General features: G+C 43.9%; 1 protein-coding gene across 1 annotated transcript; it reads right to left on the reverse strand.

Moving 5' to 3' along the window:
• Positions 1-1,827: 1,827 nt before the first annotated feature.
• Positions 1,828-4,126, reverse strand: LOC130868291 (RNA-binding protein EWS). Its single transcript, XM_057760558.1, has one exon. It carries the CDS (start codon positions 4,090-4,092, stop codon positions 2,122-2,124), a length of 1,971 nt encoding a protein of 656 aa, XP_057616541.1. The 5' UTR covers positions 4,093-4,126; the 3' UTR covers positions 1,828-2,121.
• Positions 4,127-16,734: the final 12,608 nt, after the last annotated feature.

Here is a 16,734-nt window from a genome sequence, read left to right on the forward strand (position 1 = left end):
TCCCTCTACAATCCTCTTTCCTCTTCCCCCTTTTTCTTGCTCATCTTCTCTCTTCCCTTCTCATGTGTCCTCCCTCCTCTCTACCCTTCTTTCCTTCCTCCTCCCAACTCTTTCCTCTTCCACCCACAGTTTTCCTCTTTGGTCCCTTTGTTCTCCCTTCTTGAACCTTTTCCTTTCTCCTTCTTTCCCCCTCCCTCCTCACCACTCAATTCTCTTGACCATCTCTAATCTTCCCCCCTCTATACTGCTCTTTTCCATTCTCAATTTCCATTTATCCTCTTTCCTTTTCTAATATTTCTCCTCTTTTTCTTCCCTCCTGCCTTCTCTTCCCTATTGCTTCCGCTACCTGACATTTTTTTTTACAATTTCCTCCTCTTCCCACTCTTCTTTCCCATTCTCTCTTCTCTCCTCCTCTTTCACATTCTTCCCTCTTCCCTGCTCTCCTGTCATTTGTCCTCTTCCCTCCTCCCTATTCATGCCTCTCTCCACTATTGTCCTCCCTCCTCCCTTCTTCCTATACTTTCCTCCTTGCTATTCCCTTCTACTTTCCCCTCTCTGTTTTATATTCCATTCTCTTCCTCTTTCCCATTTCTACTCCATCTACATTTCTCCACTACCCTTCTTATTTGTTCTCCCCCTCCCTTTCCTTTCCCTTTCTCAATCTTCTTCCCTTTCTTCTTTTCTGCATTAAATTTCTGCTTCTCTCTTCAGTTTTCCAACCTTTTTCCTCTTCCCACTTCAGTCCCCCTCCCTCCACTTCCATCCTCCCTTGTATTCCATCCTCTCCTCTAGTGTTCTCTTTTTCTTATTCTTCCCTCTTTCACCACCCTCCACTTCCATTCTCTCCCTGTTGCTTCTTCTCTCCTCCATACTTTTCTTACATTTCTCCTTCCCCTTCACACCTCCCTTCTCTTCCTTCTACTGCCTCTTTGCTCTTCACTCCTCTTTTCTCTTCCTTCCTCCAGCCTTCCTTTTCTTTAACTCTATTTCCCTCCTTCCTCTTATTCCTCCTCGTTTACCCCTTCTTCTCTTTTGTCTCCTCATTCAGTTTCTCTCTCCTTCTTCATCTTTGCTATTCCTTTTTCCTTTTTAGTCTTCTCTCTTCCTCCACCATCCCTTTTCCACTTTGACCTTCTTCCCTCTTCCCATTTCTTTTCTCTTCCTTTCTCATCTCTCTTGCCATTACTTCTTATCTTCAATTTCCCTGTCTTTCCACCTCTTCTCCATGCACCTCATTCCTCCTATTTATATCCCATTCTCTCCTTTCTTTTCTTTCCTTCATCCTTTTTCTTCTTTTATCTCTTCCCTCTTATCTCCTATTCCCACAGTCCCCTTTCCTCCATTTCCTCTATCATCCCTTTTCCTTCTATTGCTTCCTTGTGGCTCTTCCCTCCTTCCTCCTTCCAGATCTTCCATCCTGTTCTCTTCTTTCATAATCCTATTCTCATCTTTCCTCTTCTTGCCTACTCTGCCAACTATATTTTCTCTCCTATTGCAATCTTGCTCCTCTTTTCTCTTCTTCTTCCTTTTTCCTCATATCCCTACTTATACTTTCCTCCTCTTCCTTCCCCTTCCTCTTACCTCATCCTTCCTCTTACCTTTCCTTCTCTGTCCTCTTCTCTCTTTCCTCCTTTTTCTACTCTTCCCTCTTCACCCTCTTTCCTTCTCTGTCCTCCTCTCTGCTCCCCACTTCCCTCTTCTCTTTTCAACATCTTTTTATTTCTCTCCTGTTACCATAACTTCTCTACTTCCTGCACATCATTGCTCCCTCCTTTTTTTTTTTTTATAAACATTTGGAATTTTATTTAAAAAAAAAAATCACAACCATGAACATTGTTACAATTAGAGTCCCTCTTGGTTCTCCACAATGATACCGAGCATGCTCACAAGGGGTTCCCATTGTTAAATCTTAAAACAACCATCTTTAAAAGGAAAAAAAAAACTCAGCACACTACCACTTAACTTGTTTTAATGTTTCTTCACAAATGGTGAAAATACTAAAGTACAGACAAGGAATAATCATAATGTTGTGGCCAACATTATAAATATGGAATTATAAATTTAAAACATTTTCTGGTTTAAAAAATAAATCTGGTCGTCAATGCAGCTTTGCAGGTCTCTCTAGTAGGGCCGGTCTCTACGTTCCTGACGGTGCTCGCCTTTATCCATTTTCCCAGGTCCTCCACGTCCGCCTCTTCTTCCTCCCATCTGTTCCATCAATGGTCCAGGAGGACCCCCAGGACCACCTCGTCTTCCTCCACCAAAGCCACCTCGGTCCATGCCACGGCCACCTCGGAAGCCACCTCTGTCTCCACCTCTGCCACCTCTGAACATTCCTCCAGGACCACCACGGTCCATAAGTCCACCTCTTCCTCCCCGCATACCACCAGGGCCGCCTCGGCCACGATCACCACCCGGAGGTGGGAAGGGTGGCGGGAGGAAGCCCTCAGGCTTGGGGGCCTTACACTGGTTGCATTCTGTTCTCCAGGCAAAGTTCTGGTTTCCACAGCCCGGATTGGGACACTGCCAATCTCCGGCTTGGTGCTGGACATTTCCTCCTCCAGAGGGGTTCCCTCGGGAGCCCCGTGGTCCTCGTGGGGGGAAGCCCCCTCTGTCTCCTCCACGGCCTCCCATGCGACCCATGGGCCCTCCAGGACCTCCCGGGCCACCAGGACCTCCACGAAGTGGTGGTGGCATCCCTCTGCCCTCACGAGGTGGCATGCCACCCCGCATGCTGTTCATTGGAGGCTTCTTTCGGGCAAGAGAAACTTTAAGTTTGCTTCCTTGAAAATCTTTTCCATCAAACCATTCCACAGCAGCCTTGGCAGTTGGCGGATCTTCATAGGACACTGTGGCATCACCTTTAGGCTTTCCTGTCTCCTTATCCAAGTAGATGTGGATCATGGGTTGCCCAGTTCTCTTGTTCATCTTGACAACCCCACATTGCTTAAAGAAGTCTGCCAGATCATCCAGGGTTACATTGTCATTTAAACCTTGCACATAAATTGCACTGTTGTCAGAATCTTCATCAGGATCTATAGGAAGGCCTAGATCAAGATCTGGTCCTTCATCCATGGGTCCACCAGGCTTATTGAAGCCACCTCGCTCTCCAGCGCTGCCCATTCCACCGCGTCCTCCTCCCCGCCCACCTCTGCTCATGCCTCCACGATCAAATCCCCCTCTTCCCCTGCCCCGGTTATCAGGGCCACTCATGCTCCGGTTCTCTCCTGGTCCGGAAAATCCTCCAGACTCCTGCCCATAAACACCCATGCTACTGGGGTGGTCCTGTCGGAATGAACTCTGCTGCCCGTAGCTGCTGCTCTGTTGGCTATATTGACTTGGAGCCTGGCTGTAGGATCCAGTCTGAGGGGGGTAACTAGTGGGAGGCTGCTGCCCATAGCTGCTTTGTTGACCATAGCTACTCTGCTGTCCATAGCTGCTCGGTTGCCCATAGGTGTTCTGCTGAGAGTAACTGCTCTGATCGTAACTAGTTGGCTGTGAAGAGGAGTAGCTGGTAGGAGGATAGGATGGAGGTGCGGTGACTGGCTGCATGGGGTAGCTCCCAGGTACCTGGGGATAACTGTAGTTACTCTGTCCATATCCTAGGCTGGGCTGGTTATAACCCCCTGTGCTAGATTGAGGTTGACTAGTCTCAGCGGGCTTGTTACCATCCTGTGGTCTTGTAGGTGCAGTGGCTGCTGGCTGCTGGCCATAGGCTGGGTAGGCAGGCTGGGTGCCATATGCAGACTGAGCTGCATAAGAGGCCTGGGTTGTGGTGACTGTAGCAGTGGTGGTGTCATAAGCACCAGTGCCATATCCTTGGACAGGCTGGCTGTAGGCCTGAGGGGCAGTTGGAGTGGTATAACCAGTGGGAGGCTGTCCATAAGAAGTCGCATATGCTGTCTGCCCGTAGGTGGCAGTGCTCTGAGCCTGGGTATAGCTGACATCAGTAGGCTGTCCATAGGTTCCATAGCTTTGTTGCCCATATGCCTGGGTGGTCTGTGCATATCCTTGAGTTGGCTGGGCGGTGTAAGCACTGTAGCCCTGCTGGGCTGCAGCTTGGCTGTAGGTACTGTAATCCGTGGACGCCATTTTCTCGCCTTCCTCCTCGTTCTCTCAACGTCCGTCTCCCATTGCTCCCTCCTTTAAAGGATATTCTCACCTCTTCCTTCCCCCTCACCCTCTACTTTCCTTTTTCTTCTTCTCTAATCTGCAGTCTTCCCTCATCCCTGCTTTTCCTTCCTCTTCCCACTTCCATCCTTTTCCACACTTTATATTATTTTCTACTCCTTCTTCCTCCCTCTTATTTCCTCGTCTTGGCTCTTTCCTCATTACTAAATTTCCCACTTCCCTTCTCTCCTTTCTTCCACATTCCCTCATATTTTCTCTTCTCTCTTCTCCATCTCCTTCTTCTTCCTTTCCCCCTCCACTTACTTCTCATAGCTCTTCCCTTCCAGTTCCTCTTTCCTCATCTTCCATTCTCCATTCCCTTCCCTCATCTTACATCCCCACTTGCTTTCTCTTCCCTTTTCCTTCTTAATTCCCTTCCCTGTTCTCTCCTCTTCCTTCATTCACCCTTTCCTCCTATCTCCTCTCCCCTCATCTTCCCTCTTCCCTCCTTTCTCATCTTGCCTCTTTACTTACTGTTCTAAAACCCTCTTCTTACACTTTCCTGCTTTTCCCACCCCTCCTCTCCTTTTTTCTCTTTTCTACTTTCTCCTCTACCAAATTGTTTCCTCTTCTATTCTCTAACTTCTTCCCTTACCTTCTCTTCATCTTCTTTCTTCTCCTTTTGCATGTTTCCCCTTCCTCACTCTTCCCTCATCTCCATTCCATCTTCATTCCCTTCTCCATTTCCTGTTTATCTTCTCTTCCCTCTTCCCATGTTTCTCTCCTCCCTTATTTACCCTCCTCCATTTCTTCTCTTTGATTATCCACTTTCTTTCCATCTTCCTTTCAATTCCCTCATTTCTGCTCTTCTCTTTTCACTTGTCTCTAAACTTTTTTCTCCTTCCTCTTTCCTACTCCATGTTTCCTCTCCTTTCCACCCTAATTTTACCTTCTTCCCTCATCTCTCCTCTTCCCTAGATCTTGCCCCCTTCTCTCCCTTCTCTTTTCAATTACATTCTTGTTGCGGGAGGTCCTTCCGCTCCTTCAGTCAATAGCCACCAAGATACCAGCCCATTGGGGCGTGGTATCTTTCCCTTTAAAAAAAGCGGCCACTTCCCTCCTCTCTCTCTTTACTTCCTGCTCCGGTTCCGGCGACTAGACTTCTTCCTAATTGCGTGCGCAGAGGGCTGTTGTCTGGGACGGAACCGGAGCAGGAAGTAAAGAGAGAGAGGAGGGAAGTGGCCGCTTTTTTTAAAGGGAAAGATACCACGCCCCAATGGGCTGGTATCTTGGCGGCTATTGGCTGGAGGAGCGGAAGGACCTCCTGCAACACATTCTTTCCTCCCCTCTCTCTCCTCTCTTCTCACTTCTTTCTTTTTTCTTATTCCCTCCTCAATCCTCCCACCTATACCTATTTTACCCTTTCCTCCCTTTTCTTCTCTCCTCACTCATATTCCCTCCATCGTCCTTCATCTGATTTCCTCATTTTCCTTCTTCTTTCATCCTTCCTCTTCCCCTTACTTCTTCCAGCCTCATCCTGCCTGATTCTTCTTCCCTCCACTTTCCTTCACTCTCCTCTTTCCTCTCCCTTCATCTTCCCAATTCTATCCTCTATCTTCTTTAATCCTGTTCTCTATGCCCTCCTCTTGTCTTTCTTCCACACTCCTGTTTTATTCCAACCTCTTTTTGCCTCCACACTCAACTTCTGTAGAAGGAGCGGTGGGCCGCTTCCTGCCACTCAGCTCCCGGCTGCCTGGCTAGCTTATGCCCCGAAATAACAACACACAAATTGTATTCATTTAAATACTGCCTGGCCCATTATGTCTAGCCTCTTCTTGGCTAACTCTTAGATCTTGCTTAACCCATTTCTAATAATCTGTGTAGCACCACAAGGTGGTGGCTTACCGGGAAAGATTCAGCATGTCTGACCTGGTGGCTGGCTCCATCTGACCTCACTTCCCTTCTTCCCAGGATTCTGTTATGTCTACTCCACCCAACTATGTTCTGACCTATCAGTTTCTTTATTAATTAACCAATTAAAATTAATTAACTAATTAATGGAAGCAACAGATAGACAAATGACCTTCCACATCAAACTTCACTATTTTCTCCTATTTATAACTCCCCTCCTTTCTTCTTTCTTCCTCCTCTTTAATCCTCCAGCCACTTATAACTGCCCTACTCTTCCTTCTGTCTATTCCTGCCTCCATCCACTTCCCTGCACTTTTCTCCTCTTAACTCATTTTTGTCTTCTCTCCTTTCTTCATTTTTTCCATCATCTTCCTTATTGCTCTTCCTTGTTTACTAACCTCCTCTATTCCCTCATCTTCCTTTCATCTTCCTCTTGCCTCCCCACCTTCTTCCCTAATCCTTATTAACCCTTTCTATTCCCTCATCTCTCCTCTGCTCTCTTTAAATTCCTTGCATTTTCTGCTCTCTTCCCTCTTTCTTCCTGTTATTTTTCTCTCCCCTTTCCTTTATTCCTTTCCAGCTGCCCTTTTCTTCCCTCTTAGTTTCCATTTCTACTTCCCTCCACTTCCTACTTATTTCGTTTTTTGCCTTCTACTTTCCTCTTCTATTTTCTACCCTCTAAAACTCTCTTCCCTCCTTATTACTCTTTAACACTGTATTTTCTTATTTTTTTGGTTAGTTGTTCTTTCCTCTACCCTTTTCCTTCTTTCTTCTTCTCTACACTTCTCACTTCCTCCTTCTCCCTTCACCAGTTCTCTTACTACACCCTCCTCCCTAGCCCTCCCTTTCTCCCCTCTCTTCACCCCTTTCTCTCTCCTCTTTTGCTTTCCCTCCATTCTCTTTTAGAACTTCTTTCCTCATTTCCACTCCTTTTCTTCCATTATCCCGCCTTTTCCACCTTCTTTCTCTTTCAGCATCCCTCTTCTTCCATCCTTTCTCTTCTTCCCTCCTCCATCTTCATTCCACCTCTTCTTTCACCTTCTCTACTCCATCATCTTCACTTCAAACTCCTCCTGCCTCTTCCCTTCTCTTGTCCTCTTCTTTCCACTTCCCACTTCTTCCTGTTTCTATTTCTTCCCTCTCTCTTTCCTTTCATTTCTTCATCCTCACTCTTTACTTCCCTCCTCCTCCATCCTCCCTTTTCTTCCTCTTATCTCAACTTTCATCTCGATTTTTCTCTTTTTCCCTCTTTCTTCCTCTTTCATCTTATCTTTCCTTCTCTCTGATATTCTTTATTTTCCACTTTCTAATTCTTCCTTCTTCCCTCCTTTCTTTTCCCTCTCCTGGTCTTCTCCTTTTTTACCCTTCCCTATTTGCTATGGGAAAATGATCTTATTCCCTATAAAGATTTGTCATTTATTGGTTTAATAAAACACTGATTGGCCAGAAGCCAGGAAGGAAGTATAGGCAGAGCGACAAGAACAGGAAAATACTGAGAAGATGAAAGGCTCAGTTTGCAGTTGTCATCCACACAATGAGGAAGCAAAATGAGAATGCCTCACTGATAAAAAAGTACCAAGGCACATGGATTATACAGACAAGAATTAAGGGCTAATATATGTTGTAAGAGTTAATAAGAAGCCTGAGCTAATAGGCCAAACAGTTTAGAATTAATGTAGACCTCTGTGTGTTTCTTTGGGACAGAACTGCTGCGGGACCTGGTGGGACCAAAAATGGTGCCAATGTGGATAACTACATCCACTTAAAACCTGCGAGAGTTTAGGAAGGAATTATAGACACAATAAGAATAAAGTGAAGGATGGCTTCTTGGTAGCAACATTTTCTTGGCTGGACTCTGTTTGCTAGAGGCAAGCACATCTCATTAAAGAGAGTCTTCCTGACTCAGCTTTAGCTGCAAAACCTAGCATCCCTTTTAAGGGGCCTTGCCACAAAACACTTAAATGGTGTTTATCAATAGCCAATAGCATGTTTCTTGGTGGTGATAGGAATTTTGAAACTCCTAAGAGTTGTAGCAATAAACATGGCTCCTGCCAGTACCACTGTCAGAAACTAGGCTCTCAGAAGGCTAAGGAATGGGGTGCATCTAAATGTCAAAACCACAGCTTAAATCCTAGCCATATAGCTTAGCAAATTAAAGACTCATATGGTCAGAAAGAGAGATATACACTAAAGATAGATAGAAATGAAGTAAACCTAAAAATGGTGTATAATGTCTTAAAAATATATGCAGGCTTGGGAAAAAATAAAAATGATAAAACAAGAGAGAGAGAGAGAGAGAGAGAGAGAGAGAGAGAGAGAGAGAGAGAGAGAGAGTTGTTGGGTGTAATGGCACATATCTTTATTTTTTTTTTATTTTTTTTATTTTATTTTATTTTATTTTTTATTTTTTTTGGTTTTTCGAGACAGGGTTTCTCTGTGGCTTTGGAGCCTGTCCTGGAACTAGCTCTGTAGACCAGGCTGGTCTCGAACTCACAGAGATCCGCCTGCCTCTGCCTCCCGAGTGCTGGGATTAAAGGCGTGCGCCACCACGCCCGGCTGGCACATATCTTTAATCCCAACACTTGGGAGCCAGAGGCAGGCAGATCTCTGTGAGTTCAAGGACAGCCTGGTCTACAGAGTGAGTTTCAGGACAGACAAAGATACAAAGAGAAACCTTGTCTCAAAAAACAAAAAATTAAAAATAAAAATATAAAAAAGAAATAGAGTTTATAATAAAGCCACATGAAGAAGGAAAATACACAGAGAGTATGGATATTGTATATTATTGTGTTGTCTTTGTATTGTTTGATGGTTGAAAAAGGAGCAATAGCTATTAAAAGACATTTGATTATAAATGCGGCTGGATTAATCCAACAAATATGTTTTGAATATGCCTTGACTTCAAAATTTAAGTTAAAAGGTATGTTACTTTGGAGAAGAAGTTTTGCTTTTGTTTCCAGCAGAAATGAGAGGCTGTGGATTCATTCTGGGCTTAGAAAAATCAGGTTTGATCAAGGAAGACCCCCAAGAAATCTCCAATAGGAGCAGATGACCTGGATGTCTGAGTTCTACATCCAGAACAGCCTTAAAACTGGTGGCTGAGATGATCAAGCCTCTCGTAATATTCCAGTTAGGATTTGACCATAATTCAAAATTATCTTTAGGTCCCTGTAAGATTATCAGCACTTGCAATCAGCAGGAAGTAGCCTGAAAAACTACACACTCATTCACAAAAATGGATTTTGGATGTTTTCTTTGTTTTGAGTGTTGGTTAAAGTTGTTATGAATAATGGTCAGGAAGAAAGCTAAACAAAGGAGATTAGATACAGAGTTCTTGTTTAGAAATAAAGGGGGAAATGTTATGGCACAATGACTTTATACCCTGTAAAGATTTGTCACATATTGCTTTGAAAAGTGCTGATTGGCCAGTAGCGAGAAAGGAAGTGTAGTTGGGGCAACTAGAACAAGAGAATTCTGGGAAGATGAAAGGCTCAGTCTACAGTTGTCATTCAGACAAATATGAAGCAAGATTGAGAACTTGATAAAACTTGAGAACACTGATAAAATGTACCAAACCACGTGGCTAACACAGACAAGAATGACTGGCTAATATAAGTTACAGGAGTTAATAAGAACCCTGAGCTAATAGGTCAAGCAGGTTATAGTTAATGTAGAGCTCTGTGTGTTTCTTTGGGACTGAAATGCCCTGGGACATGGTGGAAGAGAAATCTCTATCAATGCCTACTTTTTTTAAAAATTTCTTTTCCATTTTCTTCCCTCTTCTCTCCTCCCCCTTTGAATTCTTCCCTCTATTCCCTTTTTTCTTCTTCTCATACCACCTTTTTATAGCTTTCCTTTTCTCTCTTCCATACTCTTCATTGTAGTTCCTATTACTTACTCCTTTTTCTTCCCTCCACTTTGATATCCCTCTTCTTCATTCCTTTCTCCCATTTCTCTTCTTTTCTCATTCACATTCCCACTTCATTCCTCTTGCCTCTTCTATACTCTGCTCCTCTTCCTCCTCATCTCTCTTACCATCTCATTCCTATTTTTTCCTATTCTCTCCACTTCTCCCCCCTTCCCTGTGAAATCTGCTTCTTTCTTCACCTTGTATCCTGCAAGCAACCCTTCTCTGTGCTTCCCCTTATTATCTTTCTCTTCTCTCTTCCTTCCTCTTACCTTCACCCAAACCAACCTTTTCCCTTCTCCCTTTGCTTTTCTCCTCCATCCACTTCCTTCCCCTTCCCTCTCCATTCTCTTTGCTCTCTTTCCAGTTCCTTCTTTTTCCATGTTCCCTCATCTTTGCTCCTTCCACCGAATACAGCCTCCTCCTTACCTACATCCTTCTCCATTTTACTTACTGTTCTTCCCTCCTCTCTCCTCTATCCTACCCTCTCCTCTTCCCTATACCCTCAACTGCTTTCTCTCCTTTTCCATCTTCCCACCACTTCCTGATTTTTCCTCATTTCTTCCTCAAAACTATTTCCTACTCTTCTGAAATTGCCCCTCCTGCCTTTTTGCCTTCTCTCCATCCCCTTTCTTCTTATTTTCTCTACCTCCTCTTTGTTTCTTATTTCCTTCCATTTACTTCTTCCATTCTCTTTAGTCTTATTTTCTCTCTTCTCCTCTTCCATATTACTTCCTCCCTCCTTTCCCCTCCTTTCTCTACTTCTTTTTCCTCTTATCTACCTTTCCATATTTCCTCCAATCTATTTCCTCCTCCTTTACCCTCCCTCCGCTTTACAACTCCACTTTCATACCTGACTCTCTTCCCCTCTCTCTTCTCTTCCATCCTCCCACCTCTCCCTTCCATCCACCTCGGATTTTACTTTTCATCCTTCCTCCCTAGTCTTTTTTTCCTGCCCTTTCCACTCCTGCCTTTTCTTCCACCCTTGCTCCTCCCTTGTACTGCCTTCTCCTCCCTTATATTTCCTTTTCCCTCTTCCCTCCTCTTCCCTTCTCTCCTGCATTCCCTCCTTTTCCCTCATATGTCACCTTCCCTCCACCCTCCCATTCCCTTTCACCTTTTCTTTTCTCTCCCATCCTCTCTCCTCTTTTCTACTCTTCTGGACTCTCTCTCCTATCTTGTTCCCGCCTATTCCTTTCTCCCTTCTGTGCTGTCTTCCATCTTCCCCCTCTTCCATTTTACCTCCTCTTTCCTTTCCTACTTTCTCTACTTTCACCCTCCCTCCTCATTCCTATTCTCTCTTTCCTCTTTTCCCCCTTTCAGCCTCTCTCCACTGCCCTACTCCCTACTTACTCTTCCCTACTTTCTCCACTCCCTCCAATTCCTGCTCTCTTTACTCTCTCCAACTTAACCTTCTCTTCACTCTTTCTCCTCTCCTCTTCCCTTCTCATAACTCTTACATCATTTCCCCTCTTCTCTTTCTTCATTCCCTTCCATTTTCCCTCCTATTCCTTTCCCCCCTCCTCTTCCCTCATACTTCCCTTCCACACTTTATTCCACTTCCTTCTTCCCCCATCCTTCACAATTCTCTTGTTATCTCAGTCCTCCTTTTACTACCTCACTCCTGTAGCCTCCTCCCACTACTTCCATATTCCATTTTCCTATCTTCCTCCTCCTCCTTCTTCTTTCTTCTCCCTTTGTTTCCCACTTCCCTCCTCTTCTCAGTTCCTCATTCCCTGATCTTCCCTCATGTTTCTTCTTCAATCACCCTCATCTTAGCCCTCTGCTCTGCTCTCCTCTGTCCTCATCACTTCTCCCACCACTTACCTTTTTGCTCCTCTTTTCTCTCCCTACTCTTTCCTCTTGCTCTTCCCTCTTTCCCTCCTTCTCATGACTTCCATTCCTCATTCTTCCTTTTCTCTTTTTTCCTCCTTCCTGTACTTTCTTCCTTTCTCTTGCTTATTACCTTCTCTCTACTCATTTTCCACGTACATATTTTCCATCTTTTATCTTCTTATCTCATCTTTCCTCTTCCCTCATATTCTCTCCACTTTTCTCCCTCCCTTTCCCTTTTCCCTTCTTTTCCCTATACCATCATGTTCTCTCCTCTTCTCTCTCAACCTTTCTTTCCCTATCAATTGACTTAACTCCTTTACCCATCTATTCACATTTCATCCTCTTCCCCATCCTTTCTCTTCTCTCTTCCTTCCCTCTCAAATTTCCTGCTCTACTTACCTCTCTCCTATTCCCTAATCAGTTCCCTTCCTTTCTCCATCCCCTTCTCTCTTATCTTCTTTTCCCTTTTCCTCCACTTCTTTCCTCTTTCTTCCCCCTCTTCATTACTCTTTCTCTTCCCACTCCTTCTCTCTTCTCTCTGCTTCTTTGGTCCTACTCTTATCTCATGCCTCTTTTTCCTCCTCTTTCTTCCTCCCTTCTCTTTCCCCTGGCTTTATTTTCCCTCTGACCTTTTTCCTATTTAGTCCTCTACTATTCTCTTCCCTCCTTCCTCCATTTTCCCCTCCTCTGCTATTCACTCCTCCTTACAGTTCCTTCCCTCTCCTTCTCTCTCCTTTTTTCCTCTTTCCTCTTCCCTGCTCTTTGTTCTCCCCAATATTTCCCTTATCCTCTTCCTTTATTTTTCTCTTTTCTATTGCTTCCTCCCCCTTTCCCTTTGCCACCTCTTCCTGCTTTTCCCCTTCCTCCCTTTTCCTCTTCCATCCTCTTTACCCATTGTTCCTTTTCTTTCTTCTTTCCTGTTCCCTTGTTGTTAACTTTTATATTAACTTTTTCTTCCCTCCACTTCCATCATCCTTCCTCTTTTCTCCTCTTGTTTTTCCTCCTCCCTCACTGTTCAACTCCCCTCTTCCTTTTCTTTCTTTCTTTCTTTCTTTCTTTCTTTCTTTCTTTCTTTCTTTCTTTCTTTCTTTCCTTCTTTTTCTTTCTTTCTCTACCATCCTCTTCTCTTCTTCCTCACCATTCTACCTCCCTCTTCCATCCTCTTTCCTTCTTTTTCCTCTTCTTTCTTCTTATCCCTTTTTTCTCTTTTCTTCTATTTATTCCTTACCTCCTCTTTCCCCTTTTCATCCTTACTCCACATCTCACTCCCCCTTCATCCTCTCTTCTACACTCTTCCCTTGACTCTCTTGTCTTTCCCCTCATTTTCTACCTTCCTTTTCCCTTTCCCCACTCTTCCCTCATGTCCCACTTCCCTCTTCAGTCCTCTTCCAGTCGCTTCCACATCTTCCATTCTCCCTCTACTCACCCCTTCCTCCCATTCCCTCTCCTTCCTCATCCCTACACTTCTTGTTTCCCTTTAATCTTCACTGCTCTTTCCAGATCTCTCCCTTTCCTCTTCTTCCTGTATACCTCCTTCTTCCTCCTTTTCCCTTATTATCCCTATTACTTCCTTTCCTTTTTTTCACTCATCTTTCCACTTACTTCCTCCATTATCCTCTCTCCTTCACTTCCCATTTCTATTTTCCAGCCCCCTTCTCTTTCATACTCCCCCATGTTTCCTCTTCCATAATCTTAACTCCCCCTTTCTCTTTACACTATTCTCCACTTCCTATTTCCATCCACTAATCTCTTCTCTTCCTCCTCTCTATAGCTTTCCTTTTCCTTTCTCTTCCTTCTTCCCTCCTCACAACTTCTCACTTCCCTTCCCGAATCCTTCTTTCCTTCTCTTCCCTTCTCATTCCTACTACCTCCTGCTTCCTTTTCCTTCCTCTTCTATCTCTGCCCTGTTCTCTTTCCTCTTTTGCCTCTTCCCTCTTTCGTCCATCTTCCCAATTCCTGTTACTACCATATTCTCTCCCATTTCCTCATACATTCCTTTCCCTCATCCCTTCTTCCCTGTTCTGTGCTTCATGTTCCTCTATCTTCCTCTTCTCTCATCCATTTCTTTTCCTTTTTCATTCTCTTCCTTACTCTTTATCCTTTCTCTGTACTTCCTCTTTCCACTTTCCTCTTTTCATCTCTTCTATCATATTCTGTCATTTCTTCATTTCTTTTTTTTAAAAAAATTTCTGCCTCCTCCCCGCCTCCCATTTCCCCCCCTCCCCCCACTCTTCTCCCCCTCCCCTCACTTCTCTGTCCCTCCCTCTCCAGTCCAAAGAGCAGTCAGGGTTCCCTGCCCTGTGGAAGTCAAAGGTCCTCCCCGTTCCATCCAGGTCTAGGAAGGTGAGCATCTGAACAGGCTAGGCTCCCACAAAGCCAGTGCATGCAGTAGGATCAAAACCAAGTGCCATTGTCCTCATTGTCTGCCATGTTCAGAGAGTCTAGTTTTATCCCATGCTTTTTCAGTCCCAGTCACACTGGCCTTGGGGAGCTCCCAATAGATCAGCCCAACTGTCTCAGTGGGTGGGTGCATCAATCGCGGTCCTGACTTCTTTGCTCATGTTCACCCTCCTTTTGCTCCTCATTTGGGCCTTGGGAGCTCAGTCCAGTGCTCCAATGTGGGTCTCTGTCTCTATCCCCATCCATCACCACATGAAGGTTCTAGGGTGGCATGCAAGATATTCATCAGTATGGCTATAGCATAGGGCCATTTCAGGTTCCCTCTACTCAGCTGCCCAAGGAACTAGCTGGGGACATCTCCCTGGACACCTGGGAGCCCCTCTAGAGTCAGGTCTCTTGCCAACCCTAAGATGGCTCCCTTAATTAAGAAATATACCTCCCTGCTCCCATATCCACCCTTCTATTATCCCAACCATCCCATTCCCCCAAGCTCTCCCCATCCTCCCCTTTTCACTTTTCTCTCCCCAATTCCCCTTACGCCCATCCCACTCCACCCCCAAGTTCCCAATTTTTGCCTGGCAATCTTATCTACTTCCAATATCCAGGTGGAAAAATATGTTTTTCTTTGGGTTCACCTTCATATTTATCTTCTCTAGGATCACAAATTATAGGCTCAATGTCATTTATTTATGGCTAGAAACCAATTAGGAGTGAGTACATCATATGTTCATCTTTATGGTCTGGGATACCTCACTCAGGATAATGTTTTCTATTTCCATCCATTTGCATGCAAAATTCAAGAAGTCATTGTTTTTTACTGCTGAGTAGTACTCTAATATGTATATGTTCCACACTTTCTTCATCCATTCTTCCATTGAAAGGCATCTAGGTTGTTTCCAGGTTCTGGATATTACAAATAATGCTCTTATGAACATAGATGAACAAATGCTTTGGAAATATGATAGGGCATCTCTTGGGTATATTCCCATGAGTGGTATTGCTGGGTCCTGGGGTAGGTTGATCCTGAATTTCCTGAGAAACCTCCATAGTGATTTCCAAAGTGGTTGCACAAGTTTGCATTCCCACCAGCAATGGCAAAGGCTATCATTGGTGTTTTCTCTGGCAAAGGCTATCATTGGTGTTTTTGATTTTAGCCATTCTGACAGGTGTAAGATGGTATCTCAAAGTTGTTTTGATTTGCATTTCCCTGATCACTAAGGAGGTTGAGCGTGACCTTAAATGTCTTTTGGCCATTTGAATTTCTTCTGTTGAGAATTCTCTGTTCAGTTCAGTGCCCCATTTTTTAATTGGGTTAATTAGCATTTTAACATCTAGTTTCTTGAGTTCTTTATATATTTTGGAGATCAGACCTTTGTCTGTTGCGGGGTTAGTGAAGATCTTCTCCCAGTCAGTAGGTTGCCTTTTTGTCTTAATGACAGTGTCCTTTGCTTTACAGAAGCTTCTCAGTGTCAGGAGGTCTCAATTATTCAATGTTGCCCTTAATGTCTGTGCTGCTGGGGTTATACATAGGAAGTGGTCTCCTGTGCCCATATGTTGTAGAGTACTTCCCACTTTCTCTTCTATCAGGTTCAGTGTGTTCAGATTGATATAGAGGCCTTTGATCCATTTGGACTTAAGTTTTGTGCATAGTGATAGGTATGGATCTATTTTCATTCTTCTACAGGTTGACATCCAGTTATGCCGGCACCATTTCTTGAAGATGCTTTCTTTCTTCCATTGGATACTTTTAGCTCCTTTATCAAAAATCAGGTGTTCCTAGAATTGTGGATTAAAATCCGGGTTTTCTATTCAATTCCATTGGTCGACTGCTCTGTTTTGATTCCAATACCAAGCTGTTTTCAATACTTTAGCTCTGTAATAGAGTTTGAAGTCAGGGATGGTAATGCCTCCAGATGTTCCTTTATTGTATAAGATTGTTTGGGCTATCCTGAGTTTTGTATTTCCATATAAAGTTGATTATTGTCCTCTCAAGGTCTGTGAAGAATTTTGATGGGACCTTGATGGGGATTGCATTAAATCTATAGATTGCTTTTGGTAGAATTGCCATTTTTACCATGTTGATCCTCCCAATCCAAGAGCAAGGGAGATCCTTCTATTTTCTGGTATCCTCTTCAATTTCTTTCTTCAAAGACTTAAAGTTCTTGTCAAATAGATCTTTCACTTCCTTGGTTATGGTTATCCCAAGATATTTTATGCTATTAGTAGCTACGGTGAAAGGTGATGCTTGTCTGATTTTCCTCTTTTGCTTCCTTATCCTTTGTGTATAGGAGGACAACTGATTTTTTTGGAATTGATATTGTATCCTGCCACGTTACTAAAGGTGTTTGTCAGCTGTAGGAGTTCTTGGTGGAGTTTTTGGGGTTGCTTATGTACACTATCTTATCATCTGCAAATAACGACAGTTTAACTTCTTCCTTTCCAATTCGAATCCCCTTGATCTCCTTATGTTGTCTTATTGCTATTGCTACAACTTCAAGCACTATATTGAAGAGATATGGAGAGAATGGAGAGTGGACAGCCTTGTCTTGTTCCTGATTTTAGTGGAATGG

Source organism: Chionomys nivalis, chromosome X, assembly GCF_950005125.1.
Source record: "Chionomys nivalis chromosome X, mChiNiv1.1, whole genome shotgun sequence".
In the NCBI taxonomy this organism is placed as follows: Eukaryota; Metazoa; Chordata; class Mammalia; order Rodentia; family Cricetidae; genus Chionomys; species Chionomys nivalis.

Excerpts from the sequence above, each read along its gene's own strand:
- LOC130868291 (XM_057760558.1), bottom strand. The coding sequence starts at position 4,092 with ATGGCGTCCACGGATTACAGTACCTACAGCCAAGCTGCAGCCCAGCAG.